Raw genomic sequence first — 26,962 nt, forward strand, 5'->3', positions numbered from 1 at the left:
ACTACTTTGAGTACAGTCCAAATCTAGGTTTAGTTTCAGATTTATTTCTGAAAATTTGAACTCAATTATGCCATGATCCAGCCCATTTTCGATAGTATGGTAGAACTTGGAGTCTACAAGATCCAAAACCCACTTAAGCCCCTCTTTGAGTTGGGACGGGATTTCTCAACCAATAGAAATCTCCCATTCTGGATCCAGGTAATACACCATAAGTTTGGCTCCATCCAAATCCACCAGGATCCAAAACTGAACTTGACACATTTGCATCCCGGTAAGCGGATCCAATTTATGGCAGATTTTGGACTCAGATCATGACACTCCAAAAATCACCAAGGTGGATTTGGATCAGACGGACTCGTGTTGAAAAACCCGGACCGGCCGGTGGCGTTTCTACCTCTCTCTCTCTCTCTTCGTGCTCCCATGTATTTTCTTGGATCTTGAGAAGGTAAACCTCTCATTTCTCTTCCCGATCCCAATCTTTTTCTTGATTCCTTTTGTTAGCGATTGTTGTTTGCCACTATACGCACAACCCAATTTTTTTTTTCTTCTTAATTTGTATTTGAACCGTAGTTTGTGTTGGTTGGTTGATTGATTCATAACCTATTGTATATGCAATTTGGAGAAGTGGGTCGTATTTCATCTCTCAATTCGGGAAGTTAGTTGTTTTCCTTTTGTCGTTTCGGGGTTTTGATGATGGTTTCAGATTCAAGTGAATAATACGGTTGTGTTGAGCAAGGATGGTGCTTGTGCTTGCCCTTGGAGATCTCCACATCCCACATAGAGCGTCCGATCTGCCTGCTAAGTTCAAGTCTATGCTTGTTCCAGGGAAGATTCAGCACATCATTTGTACCGGAAACTTGTGCATAAAGGTAGCCATCTTGCTGCTATTCAGATTATTGGTCCGAGTCGGGTTTGTAATTTATAGTAGTTTGATCAGTCGAATTTCTTTTGCTTTTTTATTTCTTTTTTTTTCATCTGCAATGATTTATAAGTTCTTGACGTTATTGCTTTTTCATTCCAAGGGTTGATTAATCAGAGAGTCTTGTTTCTTTTAAACGCTTTGGAGGGAGTTTCAGTAAAAATTGCAGAGTCAGCAATAAGTGGTCATCTGTATCGCCATTTTGGAACAGAATTGCTCCTTATGAATTCCTTCTTTCCCATGGGAACTACTTCTCTGTGTACCACTGCTGTAGATTTATCCTGAACAAAATTATAGCGTTAGTCTCTAATACACAGGATTGTAGCGATTAAACGGTTTATGGAGCAATCTGCTGAATATTCTTTGTTGTGGCTTCTTCATGTGCTGCCTTTTGCTGGTTCTTCTAAACAAATTTAAAACTTTGATAAGTGGGCAAGGGTAGCTAGGACATTGCCCAGACGCGATGCGTCAAACCGGCGCCCGGGGGTGGGGTCAAATAGGCAAGGGTTCCCACACTTTGTTGGACGGGTGAGGGTAAAAAAGATAGTTCAAGACCATGCAATTAGGCTAGCCACTTGGAACATAGGGTCTTTAACTGGTAAGTTGGTAGAGTTAGTAGATGTTATGTGTAGCAGAAAAATTGATATTTTATGTTTACAAGAGACCAAATGGGTAGGTGAGAAAGCAAAAGTGATACAACCTTGGGGATATAAGATTTGGTATACAAGAGTACATAAGAATAGGAATGGAGTTGAGATTGTTATTAGTCGTGAGTTTGTAGATAATGTAGTTGATGTCTGTAGGAAGGGAGATAAGATTATACTTATTAGATTAGTAGTAGGTACGAATATTATTAATTTTATTAGTGTTTATGCACCTCAAGTCGGTTTAGACGATTTCATTAAGCATCAATTTTGGGAAGATTTAGACGGAGTAGTACAAGGGATATCTCATGGAGAAAAGATTTTCATCGGCGGAGACCTTAATGGACATGTAGGCATTAGTAGGGATGAATTTGAGAGTATCCATGGAGGCTATGGTATAGGAGAAAGAAACGAAAGTGGAGAAAGGATTTTAGATTTTGGTTTGTCCTATGATTTGATCTTAGCCAACACGTGGTTTAGGAAGAGGGAGTCTCACCTAGTAACATTTAAAAGTGGGGTTAATAAGAGTCGGATAGATTTTTTCCTACTCAGAAAGAGAGATAGGGGTTGTTGCATCGATTGTAAGGTTATACCGGGAGAAAGTGTAGCTACACAGCATAGAGTCTTAATTTTAGATCTTAAAATTAGAAAATGCTACAAAATGGATAGACATAGGATAGATCCTAGAATTAAGTAGTGGCCATTGAAAGGAGCTAAACAAGGAATGTTTGTAGAACAGGTAGCTAAGGAAGCTAATTGGTGTCTCGAAGAGGATGCAGAATCAATGTGGAATAAGATAGCGGGTTGCATGCGAAAGGTGGCGAAGGAGGTTTTAGGTGAGTCTAAAGGTGGTGCACCGCTAGGTAAGGATACATCATGGTGGAACGAAGATGTCAAATTAGCTATTAAGGTTAAAAGAGAGTGTTATAGAAATCTAAGTAAGAGTCGTGATAATGAGAATTTGGAGAAGTATATGGTAGCAAAGAAGAAAGCTAAAAAAGTAGTTCGAAACACGAGGGATAAGGTATATAAGGAGGTCTATGACAAGTTGGATACCAAGGAGGGCGAAAATGATATTTATAGGCTTGCAAAGATGAGAGATATGAAATCGAGGGATCTGGGTATGGTTAGATGTATCAAAAATGAAATGCAAAGGGTTTTAGTTAAAGATGAGGAGATTAAGGAGAGATGAAAAGATTATTTTGATAAGCTATTTAATGGAAGGCATGCCCAGGATCTTGGAGACTTCTCCATTCATTTTCATGAGATGAATTGTGACTTCATGCGCAAGATTCAAAAGAAAGAAATTGCAGAGGCTTTGAAGAAAATGCAATCCAGAAAAGCAGTTGGCCCGGATGGTATACCTATCGAGGCTTGAAAATGCTTGGGGGAGAAATGTTTAGTATGGTTGGCAAATCTTTTTAACAAGATTTGGCGGACAAATAAGATGCCTAATGAGTGGAGGAAGAGTACTTTGGTATCTCTCTATAAGAATAAGGGTGATATACAAGATTGCACAAACTATCGTGGTATAAAACTCATGAGTCATACTATGAAACTTTGGGAGAGGGTGATTGAGTATAGGTTGAGGAAGGTTGCCATGATATCGGAGAATCAATTTGGTTTTATGCCTGGAAGATCAACTATGGAAGCTATACATCTTCTTAGACAACTTATTGAGAGATATAGAGAGGGGAACAAATATTTGCATATGGTTTTTATTGATTTGGAGAAGGCATACGATAGAGTACCTAGGGATGTTCTCTGGTGGACAATGATAAATAAAGGTATCTCTCTCAAGTACATTAGTATAATTAAAGATATGTACCAATGTCCGCACTTGTGGAGGGGTGACAAACAATTTTCCTATAACGGTTGGGTTACATCAAGGATCTGCATTAAGCCCTTTCCTTTTTGCTATAGTGATAGATGAACTTACGAGATCAATTCAAGAAAATGTGTCGTAGTGTATGTTGTTTGCTGATGATATTGTTTTGATGAAGAGTCTAGAGTTGGGGTTAATGCTAAGTTAGAATTATGGAGACAAACTTTGGAAGCAAGAGGTTTTACGTTGAGTAAGAATAAGACAGAATATATGGAATGTCGGTTTAGTAAGCAACAAAGTAGTGATGAGAGTGTAGTGAAGCTTGGTGAGCAACAAATAGCAGTGGATGGCTGTTTCAAATATTTGGGATCTATCATTCAAAAGAATGGAGAAATTGATGGAGATGTAAATCATAGGATTAAGGTTGGGTGGATGAAATGGAAAAGTGCAACCGGAGTGTTGTGCGATCGTAGAATGCCATTGCGGTTGAAGGAGAAGTTTTATAGGATGACAATTAGACCCGCTTTACTATATGGTATGGAATGTTGGGCTGCCAAGAGACATCATTTTCAAAAAATGAGTGTAACTGAGATGTGTATGCTTCGATGGATGTGTGGAAATACACTAAAATATAAGATTCAGAACGAGGAAATACGTAAGAAGGTAGGTGTTGCATCCATTGAAAATAAGATGAGTGAGAATCGTTTACGATGGTTTGGGCATATTCGGCGAAGACCTAATGATGCTCCGGTTAGAAGGATGGAGAAATGGAAAAATCTATTAGCTAAAAGAGGTCGGGGTAGGCCTAAGAAGACTTGGATGGAGATGATAAGAAAGAATATGAATGCTTTGAACCTCACCGAGGACATGACATTGGATAAAAATGATTGGAGGAGAAGGATTCATGTGGAGGACCCAAAATGATTTTCTTTTTGGTTCATATCACCGACCCCAATTGTTTGGGATGAAGGTGTTGTTGTTGTTGTATGCTTGTATTGAAGGAGCTGGTGTCTCTATGTTAACGAGCCAAGCGTTGCTAGAAAATTCCAAACTTAGAAGAAATTTGTAGATTGGGGATTTTGATCTTCCTTGTGCTCATATTTGGTGTGCTTACCGAGCCTACTTCTTCTCGAGCATGACTTGAATGGATTAAGAAATTTTCCTGGGGATTGGTGTGACCAACTTTAATGTATCGTTTGACCTGTCACTTTGCAATATATAGTCTTGAAAAATTTTCCTTTTTTCCTATCTATTTGTAATATGTAGCTTCAAATAAGTTCCCTCAATTGATTATTGATAGGCACTCAAAATCGTCGGATGGATGTCATGTAATGGGTGGGGAAGTTAAAATGGAGGCTCGTGGAAACACAGAATCATGGTTTCTATCCTGTACTACATAACTGGACATCTGGTCTCAGTAAAAAGCTGACCTGATTGATCATCAACATGATCCATAAGTAGCATAGGTGATGCAAAGGCAAAGACTTCTTTTTGTTGTTTAATGAGATGGCAGATACCCATTTATAATTATTGATAGATACATTGTATTGTTCCCAAAAATGTATCTATAGCTTCCCCAGCTTGTTTATCAAAGGAAAAAAACATATCTGCTGTTTGAAATGGATGGTTTGCAGTGGTGAATACCACATACAGTTGCAAAGTCGTGGTGTTTCTATGTGATGTTCTTCTATTAAACCATGCCAGAGTTTCAAATTTCTTGTCTTTCACATCCTTTTTCTCCTCTTATCTTGTTTGTCCTGTTCTTCTCGATAAATCTTAAGTGAGCATTTTCATAGTTGAAGCTATACATTTCTGATTTCATTTTTTTTTGCATGGTTTGACATATTACTGACCTTGATGTTTTCTAAATTCAACAAATTTATGATTTTATATTCTACAGGAAGTCCATGATTACTTGAAGAGTCTTTGTCCAGACTTGCATGTCACTCATGGTGAATATGATGAGGATGCCCGCTATCCTGAGACCAAAACCCTCACAATTGGACAGTTTAAGCTTGGACTCTGCCATGGTCACCAGGTTTCTTTCTTCTTGTGGAACATTGTTTCTACTAATATTTTGGTTTCTTTTCCTATTTCCATCTTTTATGAACTTGTATATGTTGTAAAAATAATTTCAAAATAATAAATTGGCTTGGTGTTGTTTTAGAGTTTTATGTTGATTACTTGATGTTTTATGTAGCCTTCCATCTTTTGTCTTTTAGTGAGTTAGTTAGTACATACGTTTGACTTTGTAACTTAGCTTGACCAAAAAAATTGGTCTCCTTCCTAAACTATTTACAAAGCTAAAATGTTTACTTCTGTTCCGAAGAATGAGAGGAAGCGAGAAAGGTTTATGTAGTCTCGGGTCAAGCTAGAGGACAATGTCCTTTGAGGGCTAGTCACATGTATTTGTAATTGCATTTTCATTTGCCTTTGTTTATGCTTATTCCTAGGCTCAGGCCTAGATCCACGTCTTGGTCCTAGACTTGCTCTTGGCCTTGGCTTTGACTTTGGCTTTGATCTTAGTCTTGGCCTTGACCATGGACTTTGTTTTAGTTAGGTTTTGGTCTTAGACCTGCTGCGTCCAAGAAGTATGAACCTGAGGTCTATGACTCTAATACTAACTCTGGCTATGTCATGGTCAAGTGCTTGCTCCAATAGCAGAAGAGTTGAGGCTTTAAGGAAATAAGAGCCTCCAAAGATGTTCACCAAATTACCAAAGTGGACTTTACAACAAGGTCCACCAAAATACCAAAGTGAACACACAAAGGGCCACAAATAGGCTCACTCACAAAACCTACTAAAGGGGCAAATACAATATGCTAAAACATAATATTTTATTGATGTCAATCCATGAAAGAATATATATACACAAATATGGGGAGCTCCAAAGAGTCGTTGGAGAGATCCAACGCCTCTATTTAGAGCCGCTGAACCTCTCCCAATGACTCTTTTTATTGACTAGTTCAAAATTGAACAAATTTTTTAAAATAAACTAACCTAACCTAGTTGCTAACCTAGTTATATATATATATATATATACATTTTTAACACTCCTCAAACTTATGGTTAGATAATCAAAAGTTTGCCTAAGAGAAAGTGAAATCTTGGAGCAGCGAGAGTTTGGTGAAGAAATCCGCCAACTGATATTCTGAGATAACATAGGAAAGATCAATAGTGTCATGTAGATACTCTTCTTATATATAGTGATAGTTCATATCAATATGCTTGGTATGTTTATGAAATGTCCGGTTGCTGACAATATAGATGAAACTTTTGTTGTCACAATACATTTGTGATGCTCCTTTAATCTAGAAGCTCATATCAGCCAACAATTTTCTTAGCCAGACCACTTCCATTGTGGTTGTAGGCATGACTCGATATTATGCTTTAGTCGAAGAGATAGAGAGACCTTCTGCTGCTTCTTACACCACCATGAGATTAAATATTCATTTAAAAACACACAAAAACTTATAGTTGAGTGTTGGTTATTGGGATCACCTCCCAAGTTAGCATCAATATAAACAGTTAAATCTAATGATGAAGCAGACAAGAAAAGTCTTCGAAAAATAGAAGTCTTAATATATCTAATAATATGCAAAACTGCTCTCATATGAACAAAAGTGAGAGCATGCTGAAATTGGCTTGCCGTGTGAACATGTACTATATCATGTCGCGTAATTGAAAGATAAGAAAGTGCCCCAATAAACTGTATGTACAAGGTTAGATTTTTCAGTGGTTCTCCATCATCAATTCTCATCTTAGTATTGACAACTTCTGGAGTGTTAGCCTTCTTATCATCTGAGATTCCAGACATGACAACAATATCTAGAGCAAATTTAGATTGAGTCAATAGATAGCCTCTAGAAGAATAAGCTACTTCAATTCTAAGAAAATATTAAAAAAAAAACAAATCAGTCATTTTAAAATATTTTTTGAGAAGTTTTTTAATGTGCTCAACTCCCTGTTTGTTCCACGTAGAGGAAAAGAATAGTCATACCTACATCGAAACCTTAACAAACAAAGTTGTATCAGTCAAACAAGATTGAAATCCAATATCAAGCATACTTGACTAAACCTGTCATACCATGCCTTTGGTGCTTGTTTAAGACCATGAAGGACTCTATCTAAAATGAGCTTTTTCTCTAGAAATAGTTATACCAGGTGGTACTTCCATATAAACTTCTTCAACTAAATTCCTATTAAGAAATGCATTCTTAACATCTATCTGATATATATAGGCCATCTTCTCAGATAGCCAAGGCTACTAAGGATCTAATTGTGGTCATCCTAGCAACTAAGGCAAATGTTTCTTTATAATCTATTCAATACTCTTGGGAATATCCCTTGGCAACTTATATAACTTTGTATCTTTCTGGTTTTTACCTTATACACCCATCTACAACCTACAGGTTTCTTTTCTAGGGAAATGTCTTGAATAGTCCAAGTACTTGCTCGTTCTAAGGTATTTAGCTCTACCCTCATAGTATATGCCCATTCAGAGTGTTCCTTTGCTTGAGCATAGGTATTAATGCAATATAGGTTTGGTATTTAGGTAAAAACAAGTCATAAGACAATTTTCGGGAGCTTTTGATACTCTAGATGACCTTCTAGTTTGTGTTTCCATCTCGTTTTCATCATCAATATATCTATCTAGTGCACGAGGAGGTCTAGGATCACTACGCCTGGAATATCATATATAACTTTGATCATTATGAGGTTAATCTTCTCTAATCTCATTATCACGAGGTTGTTCTTTGCTCACTATATCATCTCTAAGTTTTTGATCTTCATCAAGATCAACATTACAATCGTCATACTTTATGATTAGATCCAGCAAAAAAGAATTCTCAATTATTTCCTTAAATTTTCTATTTCAAAAAACCTTTCTTTTTTTAAGAAAGACACATTCCTTGAAACATATAGCTTTTTATTTCTAAAATCAAAGCATCTATAGCCTTTTTAGTTATTTTTATATCTCAAAAAGACACAAGAAATAGCATGGGAAGAAAGTTTATCATTCTTATAAGTAAAAACAAAATATTTATTCCAAAAAACTCTCAATCTAAAACAATCTGGAATTAGTTTAAAAAATTTTTCAATTGGTGACACATATTTCAAAGAAGAGGATGGCATTCTGTTAATGAGATAAACCACAATCAATGTGGCTTCAACCAAAATTTTTTTAGGTACTTGGTTTGCAATAAGAAAAGTTCTTGTTGTTTCTATAATATGCCTATGTTTTCTTTTAACTAAACCATTTTGTTATGGAGTGTAAGGGCAAGATTTTTTATGTGTAATACCATTTAAATCTAGGTAGCCTTTAAATTCTTTTGATAAATTTTTTTCCCTTGAATCAGTGTGAAAGATAGAAATACCATTTTTGAATTTATTTTTGACCAAATTGTGAAATATTTAAAAATGCAAGAAAACTTCAAATTTGTGTTTAAGAAAATAGATCCAAGTATGTCTAGTAAAATTATCAACAAAAATAACATAATACACAAATTCACCTTTATATATAACAGGTGCTCGGCTCCAAACATTTGAATGTATTAACTCAAGCGGTAAAAAAAATAAAGGTTCTTTCTTGAAATGGTAATATTTTCATTTTGCCAAGAATACAATCTTCATATGTAAAATTTTTAGAATTACAAAACTTTTTCAATTTTAAAAAATACTGAATTTTGGATACATTAGGATGACCAAGCATTTTATGCCATAAATCTAAATCTAATTTCTGAATATTACGACAAAAGGTATTCTTGGGTATTTTCAAAAAATACATGTAGTATAAGCCTCATTCTCTATGGCTTTCCCCAATTAACTTATCTGACTTGCGATCCTACACCCGACAACCATTGGAGAAGAAGAAAATATTACATCCATGGTCAGATAATTGAGCAACAAACAAAAGATTTAAATTTAATTTAGAAATATATCTAATTTTTGAAATATTTTTTTTTTGAATTTTAAGAAATATTTTCAAAATTTTGTGTTCCTTTTATCTCAAGAGATGTTCCATTAGCCGTAAACATATTTGATCTGTTTGAGTTACGACATTTGGATAATATATCACCATTTGGTGTCATATGAAATAATGCACCTGAGTCAAGAAGCCAAAGAGATTTACCGGCATCAAAGAAGCCAAAGAAAGAAACCGAAACTGCAGTTGATGAGGATGCACCTTTGAGTAGAGGTTGAAGAGCCTCCACTAGTTATACCAAGGACACGTTCTCAATAGATGAGTCTTGAACGCTTTTTATATTACTTAACTCTTGTGGAGGACCAATCAAGGCAATCTTCTTCGCATAAGGCCTTTTCAATTTAGGACAATAGGTTTTGACATGTCTTGGTTTATGACAATAATAACAAATAAATTTTTTCTTCTCATACTCATTGTCTTGTTTTCTATAATGCTCATTGTTTGACCTTCCATAGTATAGTGGTTTATAGGTACGAACATAGTTTTTCAGTCTAGATAAGGCTAGAATCGAGTTATCATTACTCTTAGAAATCCTCTTTTAAGCTTGTTTTCCTCTATACTTAATTCCTCTATAGTATCTTTAATTGAGAAAATTTTTCCTTTATGAAGAAGAATGGATTTGGTGGATTTAAATTGGGACCTCAATTTTATTAATGAATTGGTAAAAATGCTCAGCATCTATTTGATTTTGGAAGAGTTCTAAATCTTCAAGACAATGCCATTTTGGTTCAAGAAAGGTCAACTCTTCCAAAGCTTAGGCAATTCATTATAGTATTCTCTAATATTTTTGTCCCCTTGAGTCATATTCTGGATTTTGTCTTGCAAATCGCACATATGTACAATATCTTTAAGAGAGTACATTCTCTTGAGATAATCCAATGCCTTATTTGCATGTTCAAATTTAGCAAGACTAAAAACCTTAATATTAACACTACTAATAAGTCAAGACATAATCTGACATGCTTCATTCTTCATTCCTTCCGTTTCTTCTCATAGGTGGCCATTGCCTTGGTTTTTTCAACCTCCGTAAGAAGTACTTCTTTCTCACCTTCTATTTTGATAAAGATTAGCTTGGGTTTTGGATCGGTCCTGTCTACTAGTTCCCATAGCCTTTTTCTCCATATGAGGTGCTTCATGATTGAAGCCCATGTTACATAATTTGAATTATTGAGTTTGATGGGTTTTATGGTGACATTTTTATTGTTATTTATTTTTACAAGCGCTAAAGAAGATAGAACAAGAAGAAAAGAATAGAAGAGATAGAAAAGGAAGGACAAAAGCAAGATGAAGAGCACAAACACTCCACCAAGTAAGCACCCCCGATTAAGAGCACGAGCATGTTAAAATGTATACTCAAAAACATTATTGTAAGTATAAATATATATACTTATATACCTAGAGATACATATACATATGTTATATGTATACGTATCTCTCTATATAAGTATATATATTTATACATTTTCCCCTTTTTTACCCGAAAAGGGTATTTTAGTCCTTTTACACTTTTGCGCATATTCCATTTGGAATATGTTGTAACTTTTTCTTTATTTTTTAATTTCTTTTATTTTTTTATTTTTCCTTTTTGTAATTTCAAAAAGGTGCCTTGGGGGTCTCCCCAATAGAGTCGTTGGGGAGCCCCCAACGGTCACAATTGTGACCGTTGGGAGCTCCCCAACGACTCCTTTGGGGAGCCCCCAAGCACCTCCCATTTCTTGTATAAATAGGGGTGTTCCCCCTTGTAAATTCCCAAGCTTGAGAGTCTCAAGCATTTGCTTTTATTTATGAAATACATGCATTATTGCATGTTTATTATTTATATGCTTTTTGCATATTTTGTTCAAGTGTTGTGAGAGTGCTTTCGTGTACTTGTTTTTTGAGTATTTTGTGCTTATATGAGTATTGTCTCTTCATAGACAATTTCACATGGTATCAGAGCTCGGTTGGTGATTGAAGATCGTGGGATCCTCTTTTGTTCGAGTGCCTCGAAAACCGTGCCTTCGGATCTTTAGAGATTGAAGTGGTGGATCTTGCTTCTCAAATATTTTAGAAGGATCTTTTGCAAAGTAGAAGTTGAAACATTGTATTGGTACGTCTTTTTTCTCCTTCTCTTTACGCCTTAATGGGTGAGAAAGAGTCTCACTTTGCCCTTGGCTTCAAGTTGAATGGATCCAACTATCATATTTGGGCCAGGAATATGGAGGCCCACATAAAAGGAAAAGGATTGTGGGGTTATGTGCAAGGAACGATTCCGGAACCGGAACCCAAGATAACCGTAATGGACGGAAGCGAAATCAAGATTCTTGAGGGAGAGAAAAGAATCAAAGCTCTTGAGGAATACTCCAAAAAACACGACGAATGGGAAATGAAGAACTTCAAGATTCTTTCTTGGTTCTTCGCATCCGTCGAAACAAAGATTAATGCCAATATTATCAAATTCAAAAGAGCTTCGGAAGCTTGGCATTATCTCGAGAAAATGTATACATCAAGAGATCTATCCCATAAGTATTACCTTCAAAAGAAGGCCCTCTCCCTTACTCAAGGTGAAATGTCGATTAGGGAATATTTTGCCGATCTTTCCTCTATTTGGGATGAGCTCTCTATGCTTGAACCAAAATGGAGTGGAGAGGCAATTGAACTTCGCCACAAGCAACTTGAAGAAGATCGTTTCTTCAATTTTTTGAATGGGTTGAGACCGGAATTTGAGCAAATAAGGTCATCACTTCTATCCTCATTTTCTCCTCCCTCTCTTGAAGATGTTCTCACCAAATTAAGTGGTGAGGAGACTCGTATGAGTTTATGCAAACAAGGACCAAGTGTTCTTATGGTTCCTTGTAATCATGAAGAAAACAATGAGGTTAATGTCGTATCAATACCCGGAAATAATGTAAAGACCTATCGTCCCTCTCATTTTAAATTTCAAAATCAAGGAGGAGATGGTGGACAAAGAGGAAAGAGGGACTATAGCAAGACTATATGTCATTTTTGTAAAGAACCGGGGCATATCAAGCCCGTATGTCCCAAATGGAAGAAGCTTCTCGCTATGGCCACCACCGGTGCACCACAAAAGGAAGAGGCATCATCAAGTGGGTCACTCTCGTTGAACCAAATAATGGAAGCCCTTCAACCTCTTCTCAAGGGAGCTACATCCGGTGCCGCCGTATCTACTTCTTCCATTCGAGGTAAAGTCTCTTGGCTTTTGGACTCAGGTGCATCTTTTCATATGTCCCCAAACATGTTTTCACTTTCTGATTATTCAAAAAATATTTCTCCATCCTTTGTTTCCACTGCGGATGAAACCTCTCTTGAAATTAAAGGAATAGGCAATTTTGAAAATCAAGATTTTTTTATTCCTAAAATTAGATTTATACCTAAACTTAACTTAAATCTTCTCTCTGTTTCTCAACTCTCGGACCATGGTTGTGATATTAAATTTTCATGTGATAAATGTTTAATACAGGATCGCCTGTCCGGGAAATTGATTGGGGAAGGCTTTAGAAAAGGCGATTTATACTACATGGAATCTCTTCAAGTTCCAAAATCTTTTTGTAATGTTGCCCGAAACAACGATATAAATGTGTGGCACAAAAGACTTGGTCATCCTAATATCACCAAGTTATCCTATTTACATTTTGCAAAGGATCTATGTAAAAGTTCTTTTTCTTGTAATGACTGTATTCTCGGAAAAATGCAAAGTTTACCTTTTGAGCAAAGAACTATGTTCTCATCAAAACCCTTTGAAATTGTTCATTCCGATGTTTGGGGACCCGCACCTGTAGTGTCAAAAGGAGGCTTTTCTTATTATGTTATTTTTGTGGATGATTTCTCTAGATATTCATGGATCTTTTTTCTTAAATTCAAACATGAAGTTTTTTCGTGCTTTAGAACCTTCCATTTAATGATCAAGAATCAATTTAATAGTAATATAAAGATTTTTAGAAGTGATTCTGGAGGAGAATATCTCTCCAACCAATTTAAAATATATCTTGAAGATCAAGGAATCATTCACCAAAGATCGTGTCCTAAAACCCCTCAGCAGAATGGTTTGGCCGAAAGAAAACATAGGCATATCATTGAGACCACTAGAACCCTTCTTATTTCCCAAAACATCCCTAAAAATTTTTGGGTCGAAGCAGCTCTTGCTTCTGTTTATCTAATAAATCGCTCGCCTTCTAGAATATTAGGAAAAATATCCCCTTTTGAGATTTTATATAAACTCGAACCGGATTATAATAGGCTACGAGTCTTCGGGTGTAAGTGTTTCATACTTACAGATAAGAATGACAAACTATCTCCCAAGGCTATTCCCTGCGCTTTTCTTGGATATTCTGAAACTCAAAAGGGATTTCGATGCTATGATCTTCGAGAAGATAAGTTATATGTCTCTAGAAATGTAACTTTTTTGGAAAATGAAAGTGGATTTGAAAAAAATGTTTCTCAACAAGAAAATTTTGATTATTCCTTCCTTTTTGACTTATTGTCTAGTAATGATGATACATCTAGTGATGATGACATATCATCAAACCATGATGAGAACATTGAGAATAATGTCGAAGAGCATAACCAACAAGAAGGCAGGATTTCAAATGATCCTATAACATACTCTCGTAGAAACCAAGACACCTTTAGAAGTGCTATTGACCAATATAGTGAACTTGTTCCTGTTCTCGATCACCGAAGGTCTGAGAGGAATAGGAGACCTCCCACTCGTTTTGGCTCCTTTGATTCCTTTTCACCCCGATATAGGGCTTGTCTTAGTGCCATTCATTCTTATTTTGAACCAAGAAACTTTGAAGAAGCAAAGAAATGTATAGAATGGCAAGAAGCTATGCAAAATGAACTTAATGCTCTTAAAAGAGCTGAAACTTGGGATTTTCAAACTCTACCTATAGGAAAGAAAACTATAGGTTGTCTATGGGTTTTTAAGGTTAAAACTAAGAGCGACGGATCCCTTGAAAGGTATAAGACTCGCTTAGTTGCAAAAGGATATGGGCAAGAGTATGGGATCGATTATGAAGAAACTTTTGCTCCTGTAGCCCGAATGGTTACAGTTAGATGTCTTATCACTATTGCATCTATTAAAAATTGGAATATCTTTCAAATGGATGTGAAAAATGCTTTTTTAAATGGTGATCTTAATGAAGAAGTGTATATGGATGCTCCACCTGGCATGGAGATACCTAAAGATAAAGTCCTTCATCTTCGAAAGGCCCTTTATGGTTTGAAACAGGCCCCCAAAGCCTGGTATGACAGATTTACCAGTGTAATGCTGAAAAATGGTTTTTCCTCCTGTTATACTGACACTGCTCTATTTACTAGAAAATCTAAGGCAGGGATTGTGATATTATTACTATATGTTGATGACATGTTAATTACAGGTGATGATGTTCAAGGAGTCAAGGGTATTAAGTCCGTCTTGACCTCAAAATTTGAGATGTCAGACTTGGGTTTTCTGACATATTTTCTTGGAATTGAGGTTGCCTATTCGCAACGTGGTTATTTTTTATCCCAGTCTAAGCTTGCTTGTGAGATTATTGACAGATCAGGAATCTCTGATGACAAAGTATGCGAAACTCCTGAAGTCGTGGGAGCAAAAATGAAGATTGACGACGGTGTTCCTCTAATCGATCCTACTCCTTACAAACAGTTGGTAGGTTCTTTAATGTATCTCAACATTACTCGGCCCGATTTGTCACATGCTATACACATAGCCAGCCAGTTTCAACATGCTCCTACAACCGTTCATATGGGTGCTGTGCTTCGCATCATCAGATATTTGAAGGGAACGGTAAATAAGGGAGTATTCCTATCCTCTTCTTCTGAATTAAAATTGTTTGCTTATACTGACTCAGATTGGGGAGGTGACCCGAGTAACCGTCACTCCACCACTGGTTTTTGTGTTTTCCTAGGAGAATCTTTGATCTCATGGCGATGTAAAAAGCAACAGAAGGTCTCCTTATCATCCACTGAAGCCGAATACAGAGCCATGGCATCTACCACCATGGAAATAGTATGGATTAGATGCCTCTTGGAAGATATGGGAGTAGTTGTCAAAGAACCAACAAAGCTTTGCTGTGACAATAAAAGTGCAATCTACATTGCCAAGAACCACACATTTCACGAGCGAACAAAGCATATAGAGATGGACTGCCATTATGTCAGGGAAGAATACTTGAAGAAGGTCATTGATCTGCCATATGTGACGTCTGAGTATCAACTTGCGGACTTCTTCACAAAAGCACTTTGTTCGCCTAGATTTCATTTCCTTCTTGACAAACTTGCGGTTATCACACCGTAAGTTTGAGGGGGGGTGTTAAAATGTATACTCAAAAACATTATTGTAAGTATAAATATATATACTTATATACCTAGAGATACGTATACATATGTTATATGTATACGTATCTCTATATATAAGTATATATATTTATACATTTTCCCCTTTTTTACCCGAAAAGGGTATTTTAGTCCTTTTACACTTTTGCGCATATTCCATTTGGAATATGTTGTAACTTTTTCTTTATTTTTTAATTTCTTTTATTTTTTTTATTTTTCCTTTTTGTAATTTCAAAAAGGTGCCTTGGGGGTCTCCCCAATAGAGTCGTTGGGGAGCCCCCAACGGTCACAATTGTGACCGTTGGGAGCTCCCCAACGACTCCTTTGGGGAACCCCCAAGCACCTCCCATTTCTTGTATAAATAGGGGTGTTCCCCCTTGTAAATTCCCAAGCTTGAGAGTCTCAAGCATTTGCTTTTATTTATGAAATACATGCATTATTGCATGTTTATTATTTATATGCTTTTTGCATATTTTGTTCAAGTGTTGTGAGAGTGCTTTCGTGCACTTCTTTTTTGAGTATTTTGTGCTTATATGAGTATTGTCTCTTCATAGACAATTTCACAGAGCACTCCACCACCAATCCATCACTTGAGACACAATCACGATTTCATAAGCACTTGAATAGGAATTGAGTAGCATGCTTTTCGATGCATAAAAAATCAGCTTGATCACCAAGCCATGATACCATGTAAGAAAATGAGAGCCTCCAAAGAGTTCACTGACATACAAAAGAGCTACAACAAGGTCCACCAAAATATCAAAGTGAACACACAAAGAGCCATAAATAAGCTCACTCACAAAACCCACTAAAGGGGCAAACACAAGAGGCTAAAAACTAATATTTTATTGATGTCAATCCATGAAAGAAGCATTGCAAATGAGAGGGTATAGCGAGCTCCAAAGAGTTCCAATGACTCTTTTTATTGACTAGCCACTATGTCACATGGGTGCGGGTGCGACACGGGTGCGGCGCAATTTCAAAAATTTTGGACACGGGGACTCGGCTATATATATGTATATATATTTTTTTAAAAATATATATATAACAATAATAAGACTCAACTATATATATCAATTTTTTTTAGTTTTTTATCCTAAAAATGGATAAAAATAGACTCGGTCAAAGTTGACCGAGTCCAAAATGCGGACGGACTCGGCTTCGGTGCGTTGACCGAGTCTGACACTTGGTTAACCGTGTCTGCCCCGTGCCCGAAGCCGCACTTGTGTCCGCACCCATGTCGGGGCATGTCGACGCGGGTGCGTCGACCCCCTAGCCGAGTCCGTGTGACATAGACTAGCCAATAAGGGATGACTAATTCAAAACTAACAAAAAGTTTAAAATAAACTAACCTAACCTAGTTGCTAACCTAGTTATATATATATATATATATATATATATATATATACACACTATGTGTATATACATTTTTAATATAGGCCATGTCATAGGATATAGTTGTCAGTCTTATGGTAGAGTCTGGTTCCAGGGAGTGGGTATATGCCATGGCATATACCTGCCCGCCATGTGTCCATGCATTCAGGGTGGGAAAAAGGGGAGAGTACTTTCTCATTTTTCCCTTCCCCTGTTGATTTTTTTTTTTTGTAAAATATGTTCTCCCTTCTAAATTTCTGTCGTGTTCCGGCAACAAGCTCGGTATTTCGACAACAAGCCTCCTGCTTGAAGCCTTCTTGACAATGGCTGGGGCACCATCGCCGCTCATCTTCCAAATCGCGATGACTGAATCTGAGGTGGAGACGTTGAACTGGCGAACGTAGATGATCTTGAAGTTAGGCGGGATACCGAACCAGTTGGTGCCAGAGGAGAATTGGAGGGCCGCGACACCGCCGACCCTGAGGACTCGGCCGATCAACAATGCCAAGTCAAAGCCGTTAGCAATGAAGGTGAAGTCAATGGCTCAGTTGATGATGGAAGCATATGTCACATGGGTGCGGGTGCGGGGATTCGGCACTTCCAAAAAACCCGGGTGCAGGGGTGCGGTAGGGGCAAAAATGTAAAAAAACTATATATATATATATATATATATATATATATATATATATATATATCGTTGAAGGCGTAGGAAATGTAAAAATATGTAAGCGTTTGTTTGGAGGGATTAGACTCTAAAACAATGGCACAACCAAATGGAGTATCCCAACTACCGGCCCATCAGTTCACTGGTTCTGACTTCTATCATCTTGCTTTGGGCATGTTCAGGGCCTTTAGTAAATGGCCACGATTAGTTGGGACCCTTTTGAGGGATCTTACTGGTGCATTTTGTACGCCAGATTTTGGACCTTTGATTACGTTATACACTCTGTCCCCATAAAAACATAACCAACTAGCACCCGCACCCGCGTCGACGTTGAAGATAGCGCACCCATCTCGTCAGGGGGTTCCCCCGACACGAGTTTTTTCAAATTTCATTTTATATACAACTGCACGATAGCGCACCCATCTCGTCAGGAGAACAGTTCGTTAGGAGAACAGTGAATGCTAATAGCCAGCAAGGCTACCACCATTATATTATCATTTATTATGGAGAGAGAAAATCCTTTACGAAAAAAAAGGATTAGCAAGGCTACCACCATCATTATCATTTATTATGGAGAGAGAGCAAGGCTACCACCATCATTATCATTTATTATGGAGAGAGAAAATCCTTTACGAAAAAGAAGGATTTTGAAAAGGCAGGAGCAGTAGCAGCAACAGCTGTCAGTAGCTGTCAGCAGAATTTTTTTAAAAAAAAATCTGCAGCCCATTTCATAGGGCAATTTTTTTTGTAAAAAAAAATCCAAAAAAAAATGGACCTAAATGATCCTGGGTGCGGTCAACGCACCCAGGATCGGGTTGACCGCACCCGGTGCCGCACCCGCTCTCGCGTCGACGCGGGTGCGGCACCCTGCTAGCTGAATCCCTGTGACATAGATGGAAGCCCTGCCTCCTTTGATGGCTGCCTCGTGAACGATCTGTAGGGGCGGAAGAACGCTGTCGTCGGTGAACACCCGGATCGTAGCGGCCTCCGACAGCCTGCCGATGAAGAGCGCCACCCAGCTTGTGCAGAACGTGTTTTACAAATTTTTGTTTTCAATAGGGGAAGGGAAAAATGTGGAGGCATTCTCCCCATTTTCCCCCACCCTGAATGCTTGGACACGTGGCAGGCAGGTATATGCCATGGCATATACCCACTCCCTGGAACCATACTCCTTATGGCATGGGTGCCTTTTCTGAACCATGAATAGCTTGGTCGCCTCCAACTTGAAGAGATTTGACAGTACAATACAGACACCCGCATACATACATGCAGCAAGAGAGAGAGAGAGAGAGAGAGAGAGAGAGAGAGAGAGAGAGAGAGAGAGAGATGCAACTTGCGGCACTTGCAGGACACTATAGAATGTAGAAAATGCTTAGGGTCTTTGTGTTGAGTGCACTTACCTTTTGTGACACTTGTTGGGTATTAAGTTTCACTGATTATGCCAAATATTTAGGTTAAGCATAATGTTGTTTTATGACTTTATCTATTATGCAGGAGTTTCAATGCAAGGTGCCATTGAATTCATTATCATTGTTGTTCTCAAATTTTATTACTGGTCTGCAGAATGAACTTAATGGAATGATTACATAATTGTAAACTAATATGATTCTTGTATTTGGTAGATATTTATGTGTGAGTCACTGAGGCTTCAACATTAGATTAATTGTGTCAATTGGACTTTGATTGTGAACAATATAGGACCTTGACAGCAATTCTTTCTTTCTTGTTGCAATTTATTTTCATGTAGATTTAATAAGTACAGGATTTTCGTAAGCAAAATTTGCGACACCATCTGCCTACTGAGGTTGGTTAGAGTATATCCTCTTGGGGGCACTGCATTGACTGGTGTGCTCACTAAGTTAACCACACAATTCATCATACAAAAGCTGATTTTACTTTTAAACAGAAAATTTAAAAAGTATTTTAATTTAGGCGAAGTTAACCTAGTATGAATCTCTTTAAACTGGTATTAGCAATAATTATTTGACTAATTTGATAGTTTTTTGGTGTGGTAAATCCACAAATTTGTTTGGGTGGACTCAAGCCAGAGCTACTTCCAAGATTTTCTCCATTTCATACAGCGCTGGCTGAAAGTTGGAGGGCCTTCCAATGCCTAACAGATTCCTTAATACAAATATGTCCTGCCCTTCACGATTTTTTATCGCTTCTCAATATCCACCTCTGGTTAGGACACAAAAGAATTGATTTTACTTCTAAGTTCTGAATGAAAAGCTTTGACCGATTTATTAGACATGGAAGCATAAAAATGGTAGTAAAACTATAGATGAATTGATCCGGTATATCAAGAAGTCACTAATGGAAGGAGTTCAATAAAATTGACCCCAATTTCTTTATGGGCATGAGCATCATGGTTGTTGGTTCAAAAATGTTAGAAATCTATGCCTGTGGACAGGAAATTAATGTCACATGGACATTTCATTTAGTGTGCGTATCCTGTGTCTCCACGACATGACACTTGGACACTCCAAGACACTTCATAGATTATTTGATATGCTTAGCCAAATAAAGCATTAAAATGTAATATAGATCTAGTCAATACTAATAGCTGTAACGTTGTCTATCATTGACTAATAGCTGAACAATTAACTGTAGATGCAAGAAAAGGAACAAGTAGTTTAGAACAACCCAGTATTAAGAAAAAAATATTTTTTCTAATTCTTTTTCTCAAAAGAATTAAAAAAAATAAATTTCTTCTTAATACCGGCTTGTTCTAAAAGAGCCAATCTTTTATAGGAAGCCAGGATAACACATGATATTGTATAACAAATGATAATATGACCTGCTGAACAGGATGTCTAGGTCATTATTGTCTGTTGTAGGTTGCTCTATTTTAACTTTGTAACCAGTTTTAAACTTGATCAATTCGCACTATCTTGTTGCTTATGCTTAAAGAGGATGCAGATGGTCAACTTTTACAGACACAGGAAATTTTGTTTTTTAAGACCAGTTTTTAAGGGTCATTACTCTTTGATTTACACTTGGTCTGTAATGTTTCCAACGGCTCCCCTAATTGATGTTTTTCTTCTATTTAAACTAATTTGCTGGTTACTTGAAACGAAGGTTATCCCTTGGGGTGACTTGGATTCTCTAGCCATGCTTCAGAGGCAATTGGACGTCGACATTCTTGTTACTGGCCACACTCATCAATTCAAGGCCTACAAACATGAGGGTGGCGTGGTCATAAACCCTGGCTCTGCAACAGGTGCATATAGCAGTATCACTTACGATGTTAATCCAAGTTTTATCCTCATGGACATTGATGGTCTTCGTGTTGTGGTCTACGTCTATGAACTGATTGATGGAGAAGTGAAGGTTGACAAGATTGATTTCAAGAAAACAGCAACCACACAGTAAATCATCTCAATGAAACTTCTGACTACTTGCAAACTTAGTGATGTACAAAGTTCATAGGACTTAATTCAGTGCAGTTGGACAGAAAGTTGGAGAATTTAGGAGTAGGCTACTTCATACAAGGGCCATTATTTTTTGTATTGTGTTCTCTGTATGTGTGGATTTTTCTTTTTTCGTGTTTATCCATGTGTGCGTCTGTGGGTGGGTGTTGGGGGAGACCCCATTGGATTGGAACGGTTGTTAGCATCGCTTTGATAAGAATGCGTTGTCCTCATTGTTTTTGCTTGTAATTCAGAGAGAGAGAGGGTCTGCATGGACGACCTAGAATGAGAAAAGAACAGGGATTGGCCAAAGGCTTGTGGTGGTTGCTTTTGTCTACAAGGAAATTGACATGAAACTTTTTTGATGCAAAAGCACGCTTGGTGCTGCTGATGTCCTAGAAGAGGTTAAATATACTGGATTATGCAAGTCTGTCTACAAGGAAATTGACATGAAACTTTTGTGATGCATTCCATCTGGACTGTCATGTGCATTGAGGAGAGTATCCATATGGTTTTGACTCAAAAAGACCATATGGATACTCCACCTATCTAAAAAATTGGTATCATAAGTGAAAAGTAAATTGTGCTGGACGATGCAGTTCCTTGGATTGTCCCATTCGGAGCATAACTCCGCTGTCAGCGCCTTAACCATGGGCACGTTTGGAAGTGAGAAAATGATGGAGTGAGTGAGTGGAAAGGAAAAGATATATGTTTTATGAAATTGTACTATGAAAAATTTCTCCATCTATATGAATGGGAGACTTTTCATGTGACAAAGAATCTCTCTCTCTCTCTCTCCAATTTGATTTTTTCTCCTCACACAAACAAAAGAGCATCTTTCAGATGAAAACTTTTCACATGTAGATGTTTCTTTAGATATGAATTATTTTCATACTTTCAAATGTGGCCAAGCAAAATCTGGACTTTTGAATTCTCTTTCTCTGTGGTGTATTTCTTGCCATGCACCAGGTTTCAATGGCTGAGCAAGTTTCCTTTTCTTTCCTTCAAAATTTATATGCAAAACCTGTAGCCAATCTAGTTTGGCCTTGCCACCTATTTGACTCAATGCAGTGTGGCTCAGTTTCAGAGATGATAATTCAGCCGATTTTATAGAAATGAGGTGGATGAAAATTGAGAGAAATAGATTTGCAAATAACTAAAGGAATCCATCTTATTTGGCAGCACTTAAAATTCTTCGAAGGCTTCATGCTACTCAATTTTTTTTATTCTCCATCTTATTTGAAAACCACTCTTTGTCCATATAGAATGAGTGGCAGAACAGTGATATACATAGCAAATAAGGTAGGATATGATGTGATAATAACTAGATTGGTAACATTAAACCAAAATACCACATCTTTGTGAAGGAAACCAAAATATAAACATTAAACAAAAACGTAAACATTAAAGAAGAAATGGCAGATGTGGACTGCCTCCTTATTTTCATGTATCTGATTGTCTCTTGCCCAAACAGACCCTAAGGGTGGTATCACTTCTTTTAGATTACCACTTTTCCAACAGACCCTAAGGGTCAATTGCTTCACTGAACTCACAATCCGAGTGGTTTCCAATTGGTTGGCGACTCAGGTTGTCGCGCACTTAGCCTAAATATCTTAAACTTTTGATTAAGGTTGATAATAACTATGATTTCTGCTACCTTTCTTGATGGCTTGATCTTGCAATGACTATCATGAGAAAAAAAGAGACTATCATGATGTCACTACCTCCTCGAGGGGAATTATTTCACGACTACCAGTTAGGAATTATTTCAAATGATGTAAATATTTAATTAAGGTTTTGTTTTTTTCTTTTCCAATTAGCATGTCTATGAATAATGTTTGTTAGGATTTAAGGTTTTGATTTGGGTTTTTTTAAATGGCATAAAATTTATGGTTTTAAGGTTTTCTGTTTTTTTTTTTAATTATCATTAGGCATGATTCCATAAATATTACATGATTTTATATTGATTAGATTCTTATTTTTTTTATCAATTAGCATTGATGCATAATTTATGATGTTTGTAGGAATTAATGTTTTTATTTGGTTTTTTTAAAATGGCATGAATGTTTAATTATGATTTTAAGGTTTTTATGTGTTTCTTTTTTAATTAGCATTAAACATGAATTCATGAATAATGAGTGCTCAATTTTAGTTATAATATTAGGTTTTTTTATTATCCATTAGCATAAATGTGACATCTATGATTTATGTTTGGATTAGATTTTTTATTTGCATTGTTTTCAAATGACATGAATTTTTAACTAAGCTTTTGATGGTTTTCTCAACTCTTTTTTCTTTTCAATTAGCAATAATCATGATTTTGTATTTGATTTCTATTAGGATTTTGGGTTTTTTTGTATTTTTTAATTAGCAATAATCATGCTTATATTATGATTTTAGAGTTTTTTTATGTTTTTTTCTTTTAATGATTTGTTTTGGTCTTTCATATTGCTACGCTTTTATGGAGATGGTTTGATCATTCAAATATTTTTGCAATGTAGACATTGGATTGATATCGAACTTCATTTATCATTAAGTTCTATGAGACTAGATCAACGAGGTTGATAATTAACTTTATGGGTATGTTTGAAAATTTCATTGTTTTCACTTTACATATATTCAATATTTGAATTGACTCAAATTCTGTTTTTCAATATGCTTACAAATTCCATTCGCTGGTTGGTGATTTGATTAAAGAAATAGTCAAATAGGTTATGCAAATATAGGCTAGTATTTTTTTGATCAAGGAAAGTTAGTATTAGATAATGACAAATTATTTTTATTTTTTTTTCTTATTTGTTTTGCTAATGCATGGGGATAAATAAATTTATCATAAGAAAACATATTTCTCATTAACATTCTTCGTTTCAATAACTATTTGATGGTTTTTTTTTTAAACATATTGTTAGTGTAGTTTATTAGTAATTATTATTTTTTAGTGTGCATTTGTGCCTACCCTAGTTTAGATTTCTAGCTCTGCCCCTAAGTGGATACAACTTATATCTATGATTTTTCAACTAAATTGTACATATTCTAGACAATAGTAAATATTATCCCATTCTTATTCGGGTATATATATATATATATATATATATATATATATATATATATATATATATATAGAGAGAGAGAGAGAGAGAGAGAGAGAGAGAGAGGCCATCCATCATGGTTTTGATGGGTGGCCAAAAAAACAGCAGAAAAGCAAGTTTTTTCCACTTTTTTTAGAATTAGTGATGTTTTGCGCCGCTAAAGATCTCAGTTCCGCTGGGACCTTTAGCGGCACTCGGAAGAGCTGCCAAAACACTTAAAGGATGAACCCATCATTTTTTTTAAAGTGTTTTAGTGGCGCTTTTGAGTGCTGCAAAGGTCCCAGAGAAACTGAGACCTTTAGCGGCTTTTGGAAAGCACACTAATGGTCAAAAAATGATGTTTTTAGCAAAAAAATTTTACGTTTTTTGCACTGGCCGTCCATCAAGGTTGCGCTGGACGGCCAACAAACTTGCGCTAGTAGCTGCGCACCTAAGAGTTGCATAACTACCACTTTCTCTCTCTCAATCGCAAAGTGCAAAGTCTCAAGTCTACAATTTTAGGTAAGGCACGTAAGGTAAACTTATCAGCTGACAGCAGCTCACATAGAGATCCTAATATGACAGTTTTTCTGTCTTTTTCTTTTTTTAGGACTGGTAATGAACTTCTTTTTGATATTTACACAGAGAAACCACTCCCAGGATCAGAGACCTAGCTGCACTGACTCGTACTTATAGTTGCTGTCCTGACAGTGTCAAACTCTGTGGTCTTACCTTTTACCCCTTGCTTGAGCTTGTGCAAGGTGTGACACCCATGAGAGTTGAACCTAGATCACCCTTCCTTTGGGGGCGGACGGATAATCGACTTGCCTTTACGGGCGTAAATCCCGAGATATTGTGAGCCACTGTTGAGTTATCGTGACCGTCGTCATTCTCCTCCTCAACACAAGCATGCCTTAACTAAGCAATTTTTTTCAAAGCGCTTATCATTGGCTTCCAAAGCCTACTAAATGACCAGTTTCTTTAACAGCTGTCAAAAATGAGGTCCTTCATGCGGTGCCTCGTGTGAGAAGGAGACCTTGTCCAGTAACAAGCTGATTATTAATGACGTTAGCTTTGTCACAACGACAGGTGGACACGAGGACCTGTGATGCGTGCTCAACTTGCAAGTTCAACTTTTTTTGGAAAGCACAATTTTTTTTATTTTTTTAAGCAATACAACAATTTTTAATATTAAAAAAGTAATTTTATTAAAACAAAACTTTAAAACAATAAAAAATATTAAAGTAACATTAAAATATTGTCCGAGTGTACCTCTCCATGTGTTTGAAAACAGGACATGCCAACAAAATGGGTGTTGGGTGTTCTCCCCCGCTGTTTGCTACTGCGTGTTTAAGGTCTGAATGATCATCACGTATATAAGCACGTGTGGCTCGTATTCCTGTGTGTATCGACATCACTTAGCATTGGAGTCCAGTGCAGAGTCAGGTGCGGTTGCAAAGACTTAAGTACTATTCTCGCCATGAAATAACAGTTCGAGAAAATAACAAAAATGTCCTTCATTCAAAAAAAAGAAAATGATGATTCGAGAAAAGGACAAAAATGTCCTCCATCTAGAAAGTCGAGGATGATGTTAACTCTTCAAAGTCCAAACGTTCTGTTTTCGCCCTAAGCAGTAAACTTTTGCACCATCTACTGTAACAGGAGCTCCCTTTGACGACTCACCCTTTATCGTTGTTTGCTGCCGCCGGAGCAACCTTTGCCCTCGTCTCGAGTCCAGGTTCCCGCCTTGATTTTTAGCTTGTGTTACAACACATTGTCGTCTTCTCGTTTCTGCCTTGTGTTACAAAACATTCCTGGGTTCGTGATCGACTGATTCGATCATTGGTGGGCGTCATAGGGGCATTTGTCGACTATCTTTTTTTACAGTCTTCTCTTTTTTTTTCTTGTCGTTAGGCAGTATGGAAGAAAGCAATGATGCACAAACATTCCAACAAGTTCCATTAAGGCATCGTGAGTACATTTTCATGTCATTGTGCTATTGTTGAAGAACGTATGTCATCGTGAGTGCCATTAAAGTGTTGTTTTGTTATTGCAAGTGGATCTTGTCCTTTCGACTGTTGGAAACTTAACAATATTTGTAAGACGTTGGGACCTATTGACAAGAATGCTTGTTTACAGATATGAGGAAGGGCTTCTACCCCATCCGGTATCATCCATTCACTCAGTATATGCAATGTAACACAAATCGCGGTTATAGTAATATGTATATCGATTTGTGAGATATTGTTTTGTTTGTTAATATCGATTTGTAATATATTATACTGAATTATTGTATATCAATTTGTAAGATATTATGTATTTTCTAGTATCAATTTGTGAGATATTGTTTTGTTTGTTAATATCGATTTGTAATATATTATGTTAAATTATCGTATATTGATTTGTAAGATATTATATGTTTTTTGGTATCGAATTGTCAGATATTGTTTTGTTTGTTAATATCAATTTATAATATATCATGTTGAATTGTTGTATATCAATTTGTAAGATATTATGTGTTTTCTAGTGTTGATTTGTGAGATATTTTTTTGTTTGTTAATATCGATTTGTAATATATTATGTTGAATTGTCGTATATCGATTTGTAAGTTGTTTGTAAGATATTATTGCTTTCCATGTAAATTGTATTATGTGTAACTTATCAATATCTAATTTGTGTAATTTATAACATGCAACAATACCCTACAGACGTGCACTACAATGTTGGAACTTG

At 36.6% G+C, this 26,962-nt stretch overlaps 1 protein-coding gene across 2 annotated transcripts; it reads left to right on the top strand.

The window, feature by feature from the left end:
- The first annotated feature begins 393 nt into the window (after nucleotides 1-393).
- On the top strand, nucleotides 394-21,395 carry LOC149847012 (vacuolar protein sorting-associated protein 29). 2 transcript variants are annotated; one of them, XM_089998253.1, is made up of 4 exons: nucleotides 394-445; nucleotides 704-869; nucleotides 5,289-5,426; nucleotides 20,830-21,395. In XM_089998253.1, the coding sequence occupies exons 2-4, from the start codon at nucleotides 738-740 to the stop codon at nucleotides 21,121-21,123; spliced, it is 564 nt and encodes a 187-aa protein (XP_089854379.1). In that variant the 5' UTR covers nucleotides 394-445; nucleotides 704-737; the 3' UTR covers nucleotides 21,124-21,395. The 2 variants fall into 2 exon arrangements, with proteins under 2 accessions (XP_089854379.1, XP_089854380.1); XM_089998254.1 differs by having other exon boundaries at nucleotides 422-445; nucleotides 737-869.
- The last annotated feature ends 5,567 nt before the right edge of the window (nucleotides 21,396-26,962 follow it).

Source organism: Nuphar pumila, chromosome 2 (genome assembly GCF_984573655.1).
Source record: "Nuphar pumila chromosome 2, dmNupPumi1.hap1.1, whole genome shotgun sequence".
Lineage (NCBI taxonomy): Eukaryota > Viridiplantae > Streptophyta > Magnoliopsida > Nymphaeales > Nymphaeaceae > Nuphar > Nuphar pumila.

Excerpts from the sequence above, each read along its gene's own strand:
- LOC149847012 (XM_089998253.1), top strand. The coding sequence starts at position 738 with ATGGTGCTTGTGCTTGCCCTTGGAGATCTCCACATCCCACATAGAGCG. Across the intron at positions 870-5,288 it reads CCGGAAACTTGTGCATAAAG|GAAGTCCATGATTACTTGAA; the intron begins GTAGCCATCTTG and ends TATATTCTACAG. Across the intron at positions 5,427-20,829 it reads GACTCTGCCATGGTCACCAG|GTTATCCCTTGGGGTGACTT; the intron begins GTTTCTTTCTTC and ends CTTGAAACGAAG.